The 20,353-nt window shown below is 44.3% G+C and overlaps 1 protein-coding gene across 2 annotated transcripts; it reads left to right on the top strand.

Moving 5' to 3' along the window:
* Nucleotides 1-1,963: 1,963 nt before the first annotated feature.
* On the top strand, nucleotides 1,964-19,664 carry WDR89 (WD repeat domain 89). 2 transcript variants are annotated; one of them, XM_058807583.1, is made up of 3 exons: nucleotides 1,964-2,072; nucleotides 4,033-4,129; nucleotides 17,943-19,664. In XM_058807583.1, the coding sequence occupies exon 3, from the start codon at nucleotides 17,955-17,957 to the stop codon at nucleotides 19,122-19,124; it is 1,170 nt and encodes a 389-aa protein (XP_058663566.1). In that variant the 5' UTR covers nucleotides 1,964-2,072; nucleotides 4,033-4,129; nucleotides 17,943-17,954; the 3' UTR covers nucleotides 19,125-19,664. The 2 variants fall into 2 exon arrangements, with proteins under 2 accessions (XP_058663566.1, XP_058663567.1); XM_058807584.1 differs by lacking the exon at nucleotides 1,964-2,072 and adding an exon at nucleotides 2,355-2,372.
* Nucleotides 19,665-20,353: the final 689 nt, after the last annotated feature.

Genomic DNA, 20,353 nt, shown 5'->3' on the forward strand with positions numbered 1-20,353 from the left:
AAGGTGAGGATCTTAAAGATTCCTTTCTCAAAATACCTCTTATGTCTGTAAAGTATCTGTCAAGAGTTAAAAGTGATCTCTGGAGCATCTGCCCTGCAATTCCTGAGGCAAACTTCACAGCTGCATCTCTGCCCTCGGTACCCTGTGACTCAGCAGCATTGCTGTGCTACCCAAAAAATATTTTCTATTAATCCAGCTGCTCTTGTGTGGGAGTGCTGGGCACCAACCCCATGGCTGTAAACCGAGGCTTTCCAGTTGATCCTGCAGCTGTTTTTACCACGTGAACAATGAACAGAAGGTATTTGATGAATTCGTGGCAACTGCCCCAGGAAACTCAGATGAAAAACTACCAGCTGAAAATATTGTTGTAACACTGATATTGGCAATACATTCTTATAATGCATATTGTGTTCTCAGTGGAATCATCTGCCTCCTGCTTGGAACTCTTCAGAACTAATCTCAGCAGTGTGAGCAGGCTTTAGTTCAGGGTGACAAAGAGGGAAAGGTATTCACTATGAAAACATGAGTGTGTCATTGGGGTCTTTGTGCTTTGATGTATTTAGATATTTTTCTATGTTCGCTGCACTGTAAAAATGTCAACCAAATAACTGCTAAGGAGCAAAAATAAACAATAAATGGGCACTTTTTCATGGCAGTTCGGTGAGCTGTGCATCTGTGACTCCTCAGGAATGCAAGTTCTAATAAACTACTCAAAATGTTGCAGAGCTAACAACAGAAAAGGGTAATCTCTGTCACAGACAGATAATTGCACTGGTAGAACATAAATACATGCATTATTTATAAGTAGAAAGAATAAAAATAACAGTTATACTGGAGCAAGAAGAATTAAAATATTGCATGTGGCTAGTGACAGACAAATGAAATTGTCAGTATTTTCAAGTCTTTTGATTGACTTTCTGCTTTAAGGTGGCATTAGACTGAACCACAAGGTGTGTTTTTATAATGCTCTATGGTCATTGTCCATGTAACTTGACCATGCCATTGGGTTTAGCTAAAGCATATTTTATCTTGCTAGAACAATACATAGCTTAAATTCTTAGATCTCCATTTTTATACAAACTTGGCTAAAGAAAATAATTCTATGTTTAAAAAGCATCTTGAAATAATTTATTTGCCCGTGATATTGGTAATATGATGATATAATATGATTCAATAATTTATTTGTACATGATGTTGGTAATTTATTTGTACATCATGTTGGTACATGATTTCTGGTAAATATGCATTTATCAGAAAAGACCATATATGTGATTTTTAACTGCTATGAAAATAAAGGTACAAATTCTTTTCCTCACTGAATAACATCCATCCATCCAAGGTTGTGGATTAATGCTACTCATCAGTGCTGAACGGGAAATTCAGAGTAGAACAAGGAATTGTGAATTACGAAACTTGAGGCAATATAAATAAAACATTGAAAGAAGCAAATGTTTAGTTATGCCATATTCCTTTTCATAGCATAGCCTGGATGTGTTAGCCTGGTAATTGGTAAATAAGAAAAGGAGAAAAATACTGTCTGGAAGTTTAACTGGAAAAAAAATAAAAAGGATCTGGGAAAATCTAATTAACCTTCTTGTCCTTTTTCGCGTTTGGGTCCCTCCTAGGAAATAATCCTCCGTGTTGCTGCTGTCCCGGAGGGCGCACTCCGCGTGTCTCCCGCAGCCATTCCCGATTCCTCCAACCCCGCCACGGCCGAGCGCAGCCGCGACCCGCCCGCGGGGCGGGGCTTCCCTGCGCCAGCCAATCAGACAGCAGCGATTGCCGGATGGCCCCGCCCCTCCGCCTTTACACCAATCCCCTTCCTGTGCGTCGTTTCCTTCCCCGCCTCCATGGACGGAAGATGGCGGCCGCTGCAGCCAATGGGCGGCAGGGGCGGGGCTGGCGGCGGCCGCGCGGGGCGCACGCGGCGGCTGGGCCGGCTCTGAGGGACCGGGACCGGGACCCGGGATAAGGATCCGGGTGAGGAACACCGGCAGGGACCGGGATAAGGACCGGGATAAGGAGCACTGGCAGGGCCAAGGATTCCATGGAGCGGCCGGGATAAGGATCCGGTAAGGAACACCGACCGGGACAGGGACACGGGACACGGCCGGGATAAGGATCCGGGTGAGGAACACCGTTAGGGACAGAGACCGGGACATGGCTGGGATAAGGAACACCGGCAGGGATCGGGATAAAGATTCGGGTAAGGAGCACCGGCAGGAACAGGGATAAGGATCGGGATAAGGAACACCGGCAGTGACAGGGATAAGGATCCCGGTAAGGAACACCGGCAGTGACAGGGATAAGGATCGGGATGAGGAGCACTGGCAGGGACAGGGATCCCATGGAGCGGCCGGGATAAGGATCCGGTAAGGCACACCGACAGGGACAGCGATAAGGATTGGGATAAAGAGCACTGGCAGGGACAGGGATAAGGATCCGGGATAAGGAACACCGGCAGGGACAGGGATAGGGACCGGGATAAGAAACACCGGCAGATACAGGGATAAGGACCCGGTAAGGAACACCGGTAGGATAGGGACCAGGACACAGCCGGGATAAGAAAAACTGGCAGGAACAGGGACCGGGACAAGGAACACCGGCAGGGACAGGGATAAGGATCCCAGTAAGGAACACCGGCAGGGACAGGGATCCCATGGAGCGGCCACAATAAGGATCCGGGTGAGGAACACCGGCAGGGAGAGGGGTAAGGACCGGGATAAGGAACACCGGCAGGGACAGGAACAGGGATAAGGATCCGGTAAGGAACACTGGCAGGGACAGAGATAAGGATCGGGATCAGGAACACCAGCAAGGACAGGGATAAGGATCCGGTCGAAAAACACCGGCCAGGACGGGGATAACGATCCGGTAGGGAACACCGGCAGGAACAGGGATAAGAATCGGGATAAGGAACACCGGCAGGGACAGGGATAAGGATCCCGGTAAGGAACACCGGCAGGGACAGGGATAAGGATCCCGGTAAGGAACACTGGCAGGGACAGGAACAGGGATAAGGATCGGGATAAGGAACACCGGCAGGGACAGCGATAAGGATCGGGATAAGGAACACCGGCAGGGACAGGGATAAGGATCCCGGTAAGGAACACTGGCAGGGACAGGAACAGGGATAAGGATCGGGATAAGGAACACCGGCAGGGACAGGGACAGGGATAAGGATCGGGATAAGGAACACCGGCAGGGACAGGAACAGGGATAAGGATCGGGATAAGGAACACCGGCAGGGACAGGGACAGGGATAAGGATCCCGTAAGGAACGGCAGCAGGGATAAGGCTGCCCAGGGCAGTGGTGGAATCACCGTCCCCTGGAAGTGTCCCAAACTACGTGGATGCGGTGCCTGGGGACACGGTTTGGTGGTGGCATTGGCAGTGCTGGGTTAATGTCTGGACTGGATCATAAATATCTTTTTCAGCCTCAATGATTTGTGATTTAATGAAATACATGGACTAGGAAGTTGTGCTGTAAGCACCACCTGACCTCCCCCAGGTTTGGTGCAGATGGGAATCTTTATTAATGACAGTGACAGTCTGAAACAACAAAAAAAAACCCCACACCCAGACAAATCTGGAAAAGGTCAGAAGAAGAAATGGAAGTTGCTGTTTGGGTTTTTTGTTTGCTAGTTTTACTTCTTTGGGGAAAAAAGGAAAACAAACTTTTCTATGGTTTTGAATATAAAAGTAGTTACAGAAATTACTGCCAAAGCTGTGATATCCATATCCTAAACTTTTATTTTATATAATCAACATATATCCTTCAGTATGCTGTGTTGCAGAATTAACTTTTCCTACAAGATACAGGGAGTGGACTTGTCAATTCTGTGTTTTGTTACTGGCTCATATTGGTCATAATCCTATAGTTCTAGATTAATTTTTCCTAGATATGTGTTACATATTTGAAAGAATGCAGAAACACAAGCTCATTTCTTAGTATGCTGATTTTTAGGTCTGTAAAAACTTTGTTCTCAGAACTAAGTTATGTTAATGCCTTTTATTTCCTCATATTTTCAGTGGGTTTCCTGTTTAAGAGAATAATCAGATTCAGTGAAGTGTGTGTGCAGAGCAGCTCCTGAAGATAACTGTCCCTGTCAGCAGAATAATTAAACAGGTTTGTGTTTGTGTGAATCCCATGGTTTCTAGGTGCTGATTTTACGTGGTGCTCGTTTAAAGTTTGCATGTTGTTTTTTGTTTGTTTCAAGACAAAACACATTTGGAGGAAAACACAAACAGGTGTAGCAGTCCCAGACCTTGTGGAAATAAATATATTAATTTTTTTTCCACATAAGAGTTCTTCTGTGCATGGATTGATGATGTCAAGTGGCTTAGAATATTTTTTTTTTAAAGAGCATAGAATCATAGAATGGTTTGGATAGAAAGGGACCTTAAATCACCTCATTCCAACCCCCTGCCATGGGCAGGACACCTTCCACCAGGTTGCTCCAGGTCCCATCCAGCCTGGCCTTAAACATTCCCAGGGATGGGGCAGCCACAGCTGCTCTGTGCCAGGGCATCACCACCCTCACAGGGAAGAAATTCTTCCTGTCCTCTGTCAGTTTAAATCCATTCCCCCTTGTCCTGTCACTCCAGTCTCTCTCCATCTTTCTTGCAGGCTCCCTTCAGGTACTGGAAGGCTGCAATTACATCACCCCAGAGCCTTCTCTTTTCCAGGCTGAACAATCCCCATTCTCTCAACCTTTCAGGATGAATTTTTTTTGAATGTTCTTTTCTTTCACTGCATCATTTTTGCAGGGCAGCCCTGGGGTCTGGGCTGTACCTGGCTGTGTGGGAGCTCTCCTGAGAGACCAGATGGTTGTTGCCTGCTGGCAGCATTCTCCAGCTTTGTTGTGCTTTTTACTGGAAGTATAAAAAATAATGTTTCCAAGCTTTTCTGGGGAAAAAAAAAGAAAAAGAAAAAGGGCAAAACAGAAGGAAATCAGCACTACCATGCTGCTCAGCTGTGTTGATCTGTGTTCATACCAAGCTGCCTCTGCAGACAATCTAAGAGTTGGGTTTATTTGAATGAAAAGATGGTTTTTTTGGGGCTCAGCTTCTCCCGTTGAGGACATGCCCATTAGTGGCTTTCACACCAGACATTAAAAAGAAGCATTGAGAATTGAATCAGGGTCTTGGCAAGGTTTGGAGTGTGCTTTTGCACTCTGGAGCAGTTCAGGTGCAAAATGGGCAATGGGGGATATAAGAAAAGCAGGAAAAGAGCATATTGCCCAATCCCTTGTGGGGTTAGGAAATTGAACCTCAAACAAACATGCCTTTGCCCTCCTCAGGGACCTCCACCCTGACCCACCACCCACTTCTCCCTCAGCTCTTCCCCTTCTCATGTCCCTGCTACTGTCCCCTTTCCTTCAACAGAGGGGTTAAACACAAGAGTTACATAAATTCTTCCTGGTGCATTTTCCTCTCTTATTTACAAAAATAAAGTAAAATTATTGTTTTGCTGTATTGTTTATAACCTTTCTTGCAATTGCTTTATTTCTTCAGCAAAAACTTAATTTTTTTATATTTTTAACTGATTAACAACTTTTCACTTGCACCTCTCTGCAGCTCACCATCTCAGCTCATACTCTCACCATACTGAGATCTTTCTTTTTTCCCCTGCCTCTTATTTCAAGGCAAAACCTTGCTCAGCTTCTCATTAAAAATAAGATACAAAAGTGCTGTACATTGGTGAGCAGTTAAATTGGTGAGAAGATAGCCCAGCATTTAGTTAAAATTGGCAAACTGGAGTTGTGTGCTGGCAGCACCTGGAATAGGAAGCTTCAGGTATTGTTCACTTTTCAGTAATTTGAGGATCTTTTCATAATAATAATTTGTGTATCTTTGTTGCTATGGGAATGAGTGGGAGAGCTGGAATTAAGTGTTATTACTCCTTTGTGCAATCAGAAGGGACAAGCAGCTGTGAAAGCAAAATTTCTTGTTTAGAAACATACCGCTCTTACTAGCAATTCTGACTTCAGTTTTTATGCAGTTCATGAAGGAGTTTTTAGAGGTAAGAGGATTTGATTTTAGTTTATTCAGTGTCTGGCAGGATATATAAGGAAATACATGACTCAGCTTTGAAAGGGAGAAAAACAGATTTAAAGAAAAGTTAATTCTAGTGGTTTAATATCTTGGGCAACTATTACTTTGCACGTGCATTGAACAGTCCTGCTTCAGGAATGTTTGTGGAGAGTGGAATGAGGTTGAGGGTGAGAGAGGAAGGGTTTTGTAGTTGCTGGGTTTGGTTTGTTGATCCCTCTTCCATAGGAAATGTGAGTGATGGGTGTTTGGACTCAGCATTTGCTGGATGCTAAAAGCAAATACAAATGCACACAGGTCAGTCATTTTCTGTGTTTATGTGTGCCTTGCGTGGACATATGAGCTGCATCTGGTATGAAGCCTGAATGATGGAAATCCAAATGAGACTTTATTAAAGAACTTGTATATTTTTAACCTCTGATAGTTCACAAAGAAAAGTTGTGGCATAGTTGAATTTGGTTGGGTTTTTTTCCTTCCATTTTTCGTGCTAGGCAGTTCTAAGCGAAGGCTGTGATTTTTGATTAATGGTCTGATTTGAGGAACGGAGACTTTTAAAAGGAAGAAGAAAAGTCCCGGTGCTCTATTAACTCCCGGTTAATTATTATTGTGTCGGTAAATCCGCTCCGCTCCGGGGCGGTCACTGGCGACACCCGGTGGCCGAGAGCGGAATGACAGCCCCAGGGCTCTGCCCCCGATTTTTGGGCTTTTCCCCCCAAACCTGGGCTTTAGGTGTGGCTGTTTGCTCAGCTCCTTGGGCCGCTGTCCCACAGCTCCAGCAGCGTGCAGAGGAGGCCACCTTAACCTGGAACCTCTGTGCACACACATGCTTTCTTACTAAATTCCTAATGCTGCTGTGGAAACTATGGGCTGAGCAAAAAACGTGTCCTGCTCTTGTCTGCCTGGCACTGTGGTGTCTTCCAGAAGGGAATCATGAGCCAGCTTATCTCAGAGTTGCTTGTTTCTCAACCTGCCTTCCTATTTGGGTTCTTTGCTGTGCAAGGACAGTGCTGGGTGCCAGCCTGGCGGGGTTATAAAAGCAGATGGAGGCAGTTAAAGTTTTTACCCCCACTGTTAATAACTGGGAAGTATTTTGTAAGATAAACTTTATGATTTCTGCTCCATATTTTATTTATGGTCAGTTTATACTTTTAAACTCTTGTGCCAGTATTGTTCTTGAGTAGCTCCCCTCCCTCCCTCCCCAGCATTAATTCCTTTGATGTATTTGTAGATAGTAATTGTATCCCCTTCAGTCTCTGTCTTTGCCAAGCTACACAAGGCAAAGCATCCAGCTACTTCTTGTGGAATAAACATTCCATTACCTGCAGCATCTCACCCTTCCTTCTCTGCCCTCAGCAAAGGGCACTGCTGGGAGTCTGCTATGACCCTGTGAAATGTGGCTTTAATTCAGCATTGAGAACAAACATGGCTTGAGAGCAGGGTTATTAAAATGCAAAAGGCTCTTGGCTTTGCTTTTTATCCCTGCATTGTTTTGGGGCAGCAGGCTGCTTAAGATGTTGGGAAGGTGTTTGTGGATCTCAGAAAAGTGAATTCCCCACCTAGGTTTTCGGGGTTTGTGGGTCCTAACAAAAACTTGGAGTTCTGGTTTTGCCAGCCGGGATTGTCTGTGCTGCTGCATACAGCAGATCTCTCGATCAGAAAATGTGGAGTATCAATACCTGCACACTTTCTCCTTTGTCCTTCCATTTCTTGATTTTATTTCTTGACTGAGTCCTAAATCACTTCAAGAGTGAAAAAACAGTTGAATGTGAACTTCCAGTGGAGTATGGAAGATCACTGTCCATTTGAGTGTCATGAAAAGTAAAAGCTGATTTTTAAAAAAAATCTTTTATGGCATTGGTGAAGCTGCTGCTGGAGCTCAATGTATGGTTCCCTGTCTAAAGGCTCCTGAAAACAAAGAGCTGAAGAAAGTGCCTTGCATGGCCTCAATGTCCACATCCTCCATGCCTTAGCATCTTTTGTGGAGATTCAAAAGTAAATTCTCCTGATCAGGATGAAGGCAACATAGCTCTGAAACCCCTTATTTCAGCCTCTTCCATCTTCCTGTTGTCACTTAGATGACATCTTTCCCTTTTGTCTGCTGCAAAGCATTGAAAATTGAGCTTAGGGCATGATAAAGATTCAGTAGAGCCTCCAGCTGTCAGACTGTGCACAAAGAGCATGTTTTGGAAACTGATAGTCTGTGAACTGCCACGGGCACACAGGGATCTCAGGTTTCTCTTGTTGCTTTGAAACTGGAGAGGGTCTGACAAATTACCTTGACGTGGGGATGTTCTGGAGTAGCTAAATATAAAAAAAAAATTGATATTGTGGGATGTGACTGGCAAAGACACTTTAGTGATCTGCAAGTTCTGGGGAAGAAGATGAGGAAAATGAGGAGAAGTCATTTTCCCTGCTTGGGCTTGGCAGATGTTTGTGCCTCTGCAACACATCTGGAACTGCAGAGAATTGCTTGGGCAGTGATATTATGTGACAGTGTTCACAGGGTCCTTAGATGAGGGAAGAGATGAGGATCTGACTCCATGTTTCAGAAGGCTGATTTATTATTTTATGATATATATTACATTAAAACTATACTAAAGGAATAGAAGATAGGATTTCATCAGAAGGCTGGCAAAGAATAGAATAGGAAAGAATGAATAACAGGTTTGTGACTCGGACTCTCTGAGCCAGCTGACTGTGATTGGCCATTAATTAGAAACAACCACATGAGACCAATCACAGATGCACCTGTTGCATTCCACAGCAGCAGATAATCAATGTTTACATTTTACTCCTGAGGCCTTTCAGCTTCTCAGGAGGAAAAATCCTAAGGAAAGGATTTTTCATGAAAGATGCCTGCGACAATATTAGAGTGGGGAGAATTACCAAGCACACAAATGTTGTTTGTCTTGTATTCCCCTACATCTGCATTGAAGGGGAATCTTCTCACCTGTTCAGCAGTGACTGATTTAAGCTTGGGTTGTTAAGAAAAGAGTCCTGAAAACATAATAGTTTGTGTTTCGAAGAATGAGCTCTGATAATGAAGTGTACTTAAGGTAAATTGCTGTTGTGAAAGAATTTCTGAAGTATTCTAGTAAATAAAACATTGACTTTATGTCATTGTAGGTATTTTGGCACCAGTGTGTGGTAGTAGAAGCTCTTTTTCCAATTACAGCAGTTTCTTTATATCCTTTTATTATGGTTGCTGCTAAATTCAGGCTGAAATTTCCCAGGCTTCCTGTGGTGTAGAAATAAATTATTTGGAAGAATTTCAGCAAGTTTTATTAATCTTTGGGAAGGCTTCTTACTTATTTCCAGGTTTCTTCTGTATGAGGATGCTGGTAGTAAATGACAGTGTCTAAATTGAAGGAAATAAATGGTGTTGTTTCAGAGTCACTAAATTATTCATGCAGCTGTGTAAGTAATTTTTTCCTTTCACCTTTCTCTGTAGGGTGGATCATTGGTGTTGCCTGTTCATGTGGTGTTTTGTTCAGCTTAAAATGGCCCTGAAAATCATCTCTCTTGGAGTCCTTTCTTGTAATCCCAAAATAGAAAGGGCATCAGAGCACTTTGTGAGTGTGGAATTTGCAGGTGCACCACGGTGTCACAGTGACTTTAGCGTTGTATTCTGCAGTGTGGACATTCAGAACAAGGCTTCTTGTGTGACAGTGTGCTGCTGGCTGTACTCACTAATGTTTGTGTGCACAAGGATTGTGAATTGGGCCAGCACTGTTCTTGTTTCACTGACTGGGAGGGTGAGGAGTGAATGTTGGCCCTGGCTGGGAATTGCTCAGCAAGCTGTCCCAGTCAGGGCTGGGAAGTGTTTCTAGGCCAGGCTCTTGTTCAAACCCACTTAGATAAATCCTTTATTTCTGTCTGGTTTGAAATGACCACCTCAGTGCCCAGTCACACAGCAGAGCTGTTGGACCCCTTCACAAAGGAAAATTCTGTTTGTGAGCACGAACCTCCTCTGGGCTGCTGTGCTGAAGTGTGAAGGGGTCAAAACTGAATGCTGCATGCAGGTGACCATTGTAGCTCCATGTCTGAGTGCCAGCAGCTGTGGCTGTCTGTTATTTGAGAGGCTGATGAGCCCTGGATCCTCTTTCCCTTGTTTGTGGTTACGAGAATCATCTCGGTGCGATGCGTTCGGTGGGAGGTGCTCACAGGAGAAAGGAAATGACTTTTCTGTGGTGGCTGTGGTCTGATGAGATAAGCACAAATGCAGAAGGCTGAGACTTGGATTCTCTTCAAGGTCTGCAGCAGATTGCCAGGACAGCTGTGGTTCCATTACAGGAGCAGGCACAGGGCTCATCTTTGACCCCCCTGTCTCAGTGCAAGAACCAGGGCCCAGCACCAGGGCAGCTTCCCTGTTCTCCAGAGTCCACATGAGGAATCAGCATTTGTTCACTTGTTCAGAAGCTTCTGAGAGTGCAATTTAGGCATAGATGAGCTTTCAGAGTGTCTTTAAATACAGTATTTTTTGCCAGAAAAAAAGATGAAAACATAGTATATTGTATTTAGAATAATATTTGTATTTAGGATACAAATAGCCCAATTGCAGTATCTCTTTCTGTAATTTCCCCTTTGCCCGGGACTCTTTCAGACCTGCCTTTATGAAATAGGATTGCTTCTGCTGCAGCTTGATCTGAGAATAGCCATGAGAGCAAAATAGAGCATCTCTTATCCTCTTATTACTCCTTTATTGGATGACCACCTCAGCCACACCTGGATGCAGTCACATCCTCTGCCTGGGGAGGTCACTGCAAGGAAAGCTCCCCCTCACAGGAGGCTTCTGGCTGTGTCCAGCTGCTCCTGGCACAGTGGCATTTCAGGGACAGCTGCCTCTGTGGCTCCTTTGTTGGTAGGTCTGTGTCAGAGGCATGGAATTGGATGAAAAGAGAAGACTGAAAAAGGGATGTTCTCAAATGTGTTTGCATTATTGTTTTACACAGTTTCTTAGAGTAGTTAGAAACTGCGTTTCCCGTGTTTATGTCAGGGTCTTCTAAATTGTTCTAGAGAAAGTAGGTTAGCAATCTGAGCATCATATTTTAATAAATTTGCCTTAATTTTGAAGCCAAAATTTGTAATTTGGCATTTTTATGGTTTTGTATAGTGCTCTCTACCTTATTTGAGTTTTTTAATTGTACATTGGATTATTCTACACTTTTTCAATTGGTCATCTGGCATTCTCTTTGGTTCATGTATTTCTGTCAATAGGCTTTCAGTTACTCAAGCTTGAATGTTAATTCATTGCACTTTGGACCTGAAGGCATGCCTAAATGTTCTAGATCTCACTAGATCTCCACCATATTTTCCAGTGTTGCAAAATCAGGATAGGTCTTTCTAGTTTGAATGCAGAATCTTACGCCAAAAAACCCCAATCTGAAAGTTTTCTTTTGATGAAAATAGTCACTCTATGGTTTTTATGATCTATGCATTTAAAGCTATGCTTGATCCAGTTCAGAAGTTGTTTTTGCATTCTCTCTTCATGGATGTCCAGTATAATATTCAAAAAAGGTTTTGTTTCTGTCCCCAAAAGATGAGTTCAGAACAGTTGTAGTTTCCATTTATATATTTTTTTTAATTATTGAATCCCAAAGCACTGAGCACCTGGGCCTTTTTCCCTTTATTCTTTCTTACCTCTTTTACTTTTTCCCTCCAGCCAATGCTGTTTAAGGCCATTTCCTTGGTTCTCTCTCCCACCTACAGCTCCTCTCTCCATTGCTAACCAGGATTGTACCCCAAAGCTCAGTCCTGGTGGGAGGACACAAATTCATTTCATGAAAAGCAAGTAGCTTGCTAGACCTAATTTTTTTGATCTTCCCATAGACTTTGTGTTTTATCTTTTTCCTCTTTCTATTCTACTGATACAATTTTCTCTGTACTGCAAATGAAGAATTACATGGAGCTTCTTTCTGACTGTGCCTTACATTTGGAAGCGAGATGTAGCTGATTGGAGAGGATGAAATAATTCTCTTGGCAGTTACATCTTGTCTCTGCACTTTAGTGTAGCCTCTCGTGCATTTTTTTCCCTTCCTGCCTGATGACTAAATGCTCTTTGCCTTCAGCAGGCTTTATGGGCATGCTGGAAAAACCCCTTTTCCCTCTGCTTGGGTGAAACAACAAACCCAGCAATGGGAGAGTGTGTGCTGGAGAAACTGAGCGTTCCTGAGGGGTGTTCTGTGCTTCCCCTCTGTGCTCAGGTCATTTGCTGGGGAGTGGTGCCAGTGAGGAGGGGTCTCTGCAGGCTGCTGAACTGGGGCAGTGCAGCCCTGATGTGTTCTCCCTTGTTGTCATTATATTGCTGAGGTTCCATATTGTTGGAGTTTTGTACCTCCTTGATGTTTCTCATAGGTATCTCCTCCAGGCACTGACTCCTCCTTATCCTCACAGCAGCCAACTGACTCCAGTCCCCCTCAGCCAACCCATCCACTCTTTTATAACACTCTGCTTATTGGCTCCAGCTGTGGCCTGTTAACATCAGGCCTGCTCCCAATCTCTAATAATTGGCTCAGCTGCAACTCTTTAGGGGGTAAGATTACTTTCTATATTACCTTTATTTACTTATGCTCTATCCCCCTACACTCCCTGCACTGGGGCAGTGCAGCAGTGATGTGTTCTGTCCTGCATTGGAGAAATGCAGCAGTGATGTGTTTGTTCTCCCTGCACTGGGGCAGTGCAGCAGTGATGTGTTTGTTCTCCCTGCATTGGAGAAATGCAGCAGTGATGTGTTTGTTCTCCCTGCATTGGAGAAATGCAGCAGTGATGTGTTTGTTCTACCTGCACTGGGGCAGTGCAGCCCTGATGTGTTTGTTCTCCCTGCACTGGAGCAGTGCAGCTCTGATGTGTTTGTTCTCCCTGCACTGGGGCAGTGCAGCAGTGATGTGTTTGTTCTCCCTGCATTGGAGAAATGCAGCAGTGATGTGTTTGTTCTCCCTGCACTGGAGCAGTGCAGCAGTGCTGTGTTTGTTCTGCCTGCACTGGAGCAGTGCAGCCCTGATGTGTTTGTTCCCCCTGCATTGGAGCAGTGCAGCTCTGATGTGTTTGTTCTCCCTGCACTGGGGCAGTGCATCCCTGATGTGTTTGTTCTGCCTGCACTGGGGCAGTGCAGCAGTGATGTGTTTGTTCCCCCTGCACTGGAGCAGTGCAGCCCTGATGTGTTTGTTCTGCCTGCACTGGAGAAATGCATCCCTGATGTGTTTGTTCTCCCTGCATTGGAGCAGTGCAGCAGTGCTGTGTTCTGCCTGCACTGGAGAAATGCATCCCTGAAGTGTTTGTTCTGCCTGCCTTGGCAGCTCTGCTGCTCCCAAATGCAAACCACATGTGCTGTGCATGCAGGAGCTGCCTCCCGCTGCCCAGAGCTCTGGTTTTGTTCTCAGCTTGCTCTGGAACTTGTAATAATTGTGAAAATAAAGGGAGGGTCTGCTTGTATTGTTTGTGGTAGGAAAGAGCAGTGCAAGATTTCATCTGCTGCTGTTCAGATCCCTTGCTATTTTTGGTGTTTGACCTCTGCAGAGAAGATTGCCAGAACTACAGGTCTCTTTCATTTTTATTACGTGTTTCTACCCTCCTACTCGTAAGTTACTCTTATGTTAGTGATTAAATCTTTGAGAATGTGCCATTTTCCCCTGTATTTTTCAAAGGAAATTTTGTATTTCTATATATTTTTGAGCTAACATTCACTTTTGGAAAGGAGAACTTGGCAGCATCTTCTGTGCACCACTCAAAGGAAAAGGGAAATAACTTATGATTTGCTGGTTTATCTTTTGAAAAGTGTTCTGGATTGAAGAGGACTGATGAGCCTGTTGGCTTGAACTGAAGCTGCAGAGTTTAGAATGCTGCACAAACAGCACAGCAGTAAGTGCTGGGACAATGTTAAGTTTAGTTTGTGCAGATAGGTGCTTTGTTTTTATTTCTCCTCCGTTGGAAAGGGCTGCCTTTAGCACAGCTGTTTGCTTCTAGTCTTGCTGTGTGGTTGTTTCCACACTCCACCAGTGAAAAACACATAACAAAGGCATCTGAAAATCCTGTCCTGCCTCTTTGGCATCACTTCCACTTCGTGCCTTCTATTCTAAACACTGAGTTTATTTCTTTTATAAAGGAGCCTTGTAGGATGCCCTGGAGGTCAAAATATTTTAGGTTATTTCAGAGAATGGTATTTATTCTGAGCTCCCAAGATGTAATGAGTTTTGAGTGTCCTTCCAGAAGCTTATTGTTTCTGGTAGTTGTGGTATCCAGGGGATGTGCAGGGGTTGCATGTAACTGTGTACTTAATTCATGGAACAGATCACCTGAGTGCAGTTCCAAATCTGGATACAATAACATAGAAGTTTCAGGTTTAATTTGTAAAAGGTGGCTTTTCCTGGCTCAGGGGATGCAGGTGTGGATGCTGCTGAAAGATTCAGCTGTTCCAGGTAAGGAACGGTGATCCCTAAGGATGGGATTGCACCTCTGTGTCAGGCACGAGTGACTGGCCAGAGCCAGCCAGGTGCTGGAGTGACATCCCAGTGGTGGAGGGGGTGTCCTGGCACCTTGGCATCCCCTGCATTTTGTCAGTGTTGAGACTGTAGGTCCAGACTGTGGGTGACTTTGCTGGAGAAGCTGAAAAACCTGAATTTAATGAATTAACTCACATTCTGAGCAGAGGAGGGTCCATGGGGAAAGAAGAGCTTTTTGCCAGCGCCCTCTGTGATTTTTTTTTCTGAGACTGGAGTAGTCCAAGAGCAAGCTGTTGGTACAACTCTTTGTGTCAGACAGTTTGTCATACAGACATGAGCAGTTCTCCTCTCTGATCAAACTGGCTGTTGTGCTATGTCCAGAACATTTCAGACTCTGATTTTGCCAAAGGATTCTTTGGAAAACAGATACCTCTGTTGTTGAGCTTAAGGAACTGAAAGTGCTTCAGTGCAGAGGAGCATGTGCTCTGTAGGTGGCTGCAGTCCAGTGCTTAGTTATCTCCTATTGTGTTTGGAAGACCATTGTTTCCTATTTGTCTCATAAATTTAACACAGATCCTATTCCTGCCATTTAAACTTTCCCATCAAAATACAACAGAGACTTCCCCTTCTGAAAAGGAAGGGCTGGCAGCTACACCCTGAAGTTTGAGCATGAATTGTTTATATAACCTTCAATCACAATTTCATAATAGTCTGAAGACTTTCTTGTTAAAGCAGACATTTTACTGAGTTTTTAGCAAAAACCTGGCTGCCATGGAACACAAGTCTGAGTTGTTGCAGTGGAAATAGAATTGAACCTTCACCTTCCTGATGGTAGAAATTGCATTTCTGTCTGAAAACATGCACATAATTTTCTGCTATTTCAGAATAGCTGTAGTTAAGTCATTCTGGGCAAAAGCTTGGGAGTTGTGTTGAGCTAATTTTATTTCCCAGAAAATATTATTAAAACTGAATGAACCTCCTTTTGCAGACTCTGGCTTTTTACAACTTCTGGGTATTTTCAGAGTTCCCTCACCTTCCCCAGCAGTAAAAGCTCTGACATGAGCCTTGTAGAAACTGCTTATTGAAAGATACTCTCTATCATAGTCAGTAATATTTAAACAACTGCAGCTTGCCTTCCAAATGGATGACATTTGTCAGGAACATGTCTGTTTGAGTTTACTTGGCCTTTTGAGTAGACGAAGTCTGAATATTTAGAGCTTAAAATTCAGGTCAGCTTGGAAAACTATATTTTTCTTACAAGAAATTCACAGAGAGAACCAGATTTTTTTAGTAACCATAGCACTGCAGGAGAGCTGGTTTACGAAAACTCCTTTCCCCACCCTCAAGCATGTGTGTTTGAAACTCTATTTAAATAGAACCTTCCATTGTAATTCTTCAGTAAATTGAATTAAGCAGTTTTCCTAATTAATGATGTTAAAAATATTTTATTTCTTCAGTTAATATTATTAATTTGCATGGCTGTTTAACAGTTTTGTGTTTAAGCAGCGTAGCAAACAGCATTTAGGAGCAGTTGGCTTTATGTAATAGTTCTAGTAAAAGCTTTTTTCATTTGAGGACATACCCAGAAAAGTAAGGAAGGAACAAGTTCTGTGGGTAGGTTGTGCACAGGGTAATGCCAGAAAACACGTTCAACTTCTTTGCTTCAGAGGGGGAAGGAGTTTCCACAGGATGTCTGCATTTTATGGCAAAAATGCCTGGTAGATGTGCTCTGAAAGGTTGCTTTGATGTAGAAGATTAACCTGGGGACCTCATTGTCGGGATATTACTGAGGCAAATCGCTTAGTGAGATTATTTGTGACTTGGGAATTAAGTTTTTATGTGTGCCTGCTTAAGCTGTTTTTTAAGAATTTGCTGGTTTGTCACATGGTGTCATGAATATTTGTGTACACCAAACCAGAGGAGGGAAAGCAAACCCCTGAAACCACAAACAATGCCAAGAAGGGGGAAAAAAAAGGCAGAATGCAGCTTTGTCATAGCAACTTCTCCTTTGTTTTCGGTCTCTCATAGGCAATTAAAATAATTGCAACTAAAGCAAGTAATACATGGAAACTTGCACATTCCACCCCTAAAAATCCAGCCTGGAGAATTTGCAGAAAAATTGATGATAGAACAGCTGGGAAGGCATGAGAATGTTTTCTCACATTCTGTGTCTGCCTGATTTTTTTATTCCTTTTCTCTTTGGATTTTTTTTTAAAGGGTCATTTCATGCATATGGTACCTGGGGTTGGCTGCTGGTCCAGCCCTTAAGGAGACATCAGTACCAGTGAGAAGTCACTGGAGTGTTGACCCCTTAAAACCTGCTGTGATTCCCTGAATATTTAGGTGTGGATTCTTTTTAAACACAGAATAGTGGTCTCATTGAACTTATGTTCTTGACAGAAGTGGATGACTGTAAGAACACACCTACATCTTGCTTTAAAAAATGGTTGTAGTTTGTGAATCCCTAAAATTATTGCAAATATCTCTTTAAAATTTAAATGCTGCTGTGCTCTTCTTGACTCTGGATTGATGGAGTCTTTACTGCAATTACAGAATAGAATTTTCTGTTGTGTTATAGAAAGGAAAAGTATGTTTTTCCTTTTTTTAGGGCATATTTTAGAAGTGAATTTGTGAGAGAATCCAAGAGAATTTTGTTTAATTTTGGTTTTGCTGGGTAAAGTTTGCATTTGTGTGCATTGCTGAAATAGTTTGGGTTTCTAGGAGGGTTCAGTAGTGCCAGAGAGGAGTTGCCTCTGAAGGGAAGATTTTTATCAGCTGCACTAAAACGTCTGTGGTTTTACAGGAGGCTCAGAGAACACTGAGGTGCTTAATTGCAGTGAGTTCCACAGGTGACATTGCCTGTTCAGGTGGTCCCTGACACCCTGGCAGGTGTTTCTGTGCGTCACTGGGCACCTAAATACTTGTGAAATTACCTCACCAGGCCATTTCAGGCTGCAGTGCTGTGTCATTTTAGTCTTGCTCTCTGCCTGCCCTGTGCCCGTCCCTCGGCACAGCAGTTCACTGAAGAAGTCTCCTGGAGCTGTAGTGATGCAGCTGCTCGTGGGCTGTGCTTCCTCGAACAGAACTGACTCCTCCTCAGGTACAGGGGGTGACTTCATTTTGTTTCCACTTGTGGAGAACATCATGTTACTTTATAAAAATAATAAAGCAAATTTAGCTGAGTGATTTTCCCAGATAGACTGTTTAATCTGTTAAGGGGATTATCCGGTGTAGGGCTTACAGACACGAGAGACTGAACTCCTTCAATCAGGGAGCCCTTTCCTGTCCTGTGCTCCTGTGAATGAAGTTGTGTGGGGAGGACATGGGGATGATTGAATTTTATCTCCGTGCATCACCTCTGCACAAGATGCTTCCTCATAGGAGTTTTTAAAGGTAACCCTGTTGAAGAATGTTGTAATTAGAGCTCTCCTTGGCTTTTATTTGCTGCAGGTTGCTGGGGGGATGTCGGCAGTGGAGAAGGTGGAGCAGCAGCTGGCGGGGCTGCGCATCGCCCGGCGCTGCGTGCCCAGCGAGGAACCCGCCTACCTGCTGGACATCCACACCTCCAGAGCTGCCCAGCCCGGGGCCAGCCCCCTGGTGGCCGTGTCCTGCTCCAATGAGTCCCTCAGGGTGTACGACGGGGCCACGCTGCGCCTCCTGCGCGAGTACGGCGCCCGCGGCGGGGTCCTGGCCGGGGTCAGGTTTGCACACACCTCTGCCAGCCTGGTGTTCTCAGCCTGCAGCCAGGGCACGGTGAAGTGCTGGGACGTTCGCTCAGCCACGCAGAAACCAGTGCAGGTGTTCAGTGGTTATCCCTCCAACGCCTTCATCAGCTTCGACGTCAGCTGCAGCGACCTCATCGTGTGTGCCGGAACGGAGAAGGTTGAAAAGGACACGTTTCTGGTGTTTTGGGATGCAAGAGGCATTACAGACTGTGCCAGTGCCACCAAAGAGCCCTTGGGAGTCTATTCTGAAAGTCACAATGATGACATCACCAAAATCTGTTTTCATCCTGTGGAACCCAATTTGGTTGTGTCTGGCTCGACCGATGGCTTGGTGAATGTGTTTGACATCAACAAGGACAATGAAGATGATGCTTTGATATCCACTTGCAATTCAGATTCCTCAGTGAGTTCTCTTGGCTGGGCTGGGGAGGATTACAAGCAGGTCTATTGCATGACACACGATGAGGGGTTCTGCTGGTGGGACACGGCTCAGCTGGACACCGAGGAGCCAATAACCCTGCTGCACGTCCTGGATGCCAGAGAGTCAGTGAGCACTGAAAACCAGGGCCTGCATTACCTGGTGGGAGGCTTCTACCACGAGAAGGCAGGGAAACTCTTCCTGCTCGGGGGAACCTCCACAGGAGACATCCACCTGCTCAGCTGCAGCACCGAGGGCCTGAGCCTGGTGGGGACCCTGCGTGGGGGACACTCGGCCACCGTGCGCTCCTGCTGCTGGAGCCCCACGGAGGAGTCTCTGCTGACGGGTGGAGAGGATGCTCAGCTGTTGCTATGGAAACCCGGGGCTGTGGAAAGGTCCCTCACAAAGGAAGCATCTCTGAAGATCTCTTCTTCCGTGCAGAAGAGAGTGAGAGTTCACAACACCTCCCTCAAAAGCAGGAAAAAGTGAATTGCCTGAAGTGAGAATCTCTGCTGTGTAGAGCTTTCCTGGTGTTTAATCTCTCCAGGCAATACTTGGCCGTGTTTTATTTGGAGGTTTTCTGTGGAAAAAAACAGTGGTGCTTAAATTCCCCCTGGGAATGTATTTCAGTCATCAGAAGAATGCCTTTTATTTTTTTTTAAGTTCCTAATATTAATCAGACAAGAGTAAATGTTTGCTCCTGAGTTCTTGAGCAACAGATGCTAAATCATATTATATAAAACTGTTTCTGTGGTTATTTAATGTTTCAGACAATGTTTTAAATGTGTAATACAGGCCTATGGCTTGCAAAGTTTGTTATCTTCCCAATGATATTCCCCTGGCACATTTTAACAGCTTTTGTATTCCATGCTGTATCCTGCTTTCTTCACAGAAAACTTAATGAAATTGCTCAATTTAGTAAAAGATTTTATGTCACATCTTAATGCCTGAAGGAATTACTTCTTGATGAAACAGAAAATAAGTAGTTTTGCACTGTCACATCACTGGTTTAGAACAAGCTCATAAAGAAGCAGCTGATAGAGCCATCTTTTTCATAGCAGATATGAATGTATTCAACCAACAGCAGCTAATTTGTATGAGAACTGTTCAACTGGCATTATTTCCTGCATGAAAATACCCAAGAATTTTGTAAGCAGCTTCATTCTCTCCTCCTAAGTGCACCTGGAAGAGTGGGGAGATCTTTGGTGGGTTGGAGAAATTGATGGCTGTAATTACACCAGTGGTGCTTAAAATCCCAAACACTGGTTTGAAAGAAACTGGTATCACATGCTGAGTGGGGATGCTGAAACCCAAAAATGAGCGCTGCCTTCAGAGTGGAGGAACAGACTGATGTGAGGAGACTTCACCAAAACCTTTCAGAGGTTGGCTGGGTCCTTTAAGAAAAGTTTCTCTCTGCAGAGAGGTTTTTGCTTGGACATCTCCCTAGGAGAGCTTTGTTTTATTATTCCTCCAAATCACTGAGTGGTGCAAAACCAGCCCTGTGCTTGTAAAATGGGTGAGACTTCATGTTTATTCTGCTTTGCTGGCAGACTCCAGCCTGTGCTCCTGGCTCTGCACACACTCACCTCCAGCCCTCCCAGGAGCAGGCAAATGGTGTTGGTGTTGAGGCTGTAGTTACACATGTGCACTACAACTGAAAGCAGCACCAGAGTGTTTCAGAATTGCTCTCTTATAGATTAGCTGGCAAAGGATTTAAG

This window comes from Ammospiza caudacuta, chromosome 6, assembly GCF_027887145.1.
Source record: "Ammospiza caudacuta isolate bAmmCau1 chromosome 6, bAmmCau1.pri, whole genome shotgun sequence".
Classification (NCBI taxonomy): Eukaryota; Metazoa; Chordata; class Aves; order Passeriformes; family Passerellidae; genus Ammospiza; species Ammospiza caudacuta.

What these genes read in the sequence shown, in the direction of transcription:
- WDR89 (XM_058807583.1), top strand. Translation starts at nt 17,955, where the DNA reads ATGTCGGCAGTGGAGAAGGTGGAGCAGCAGCTGGCGGGGCTGCGCATC.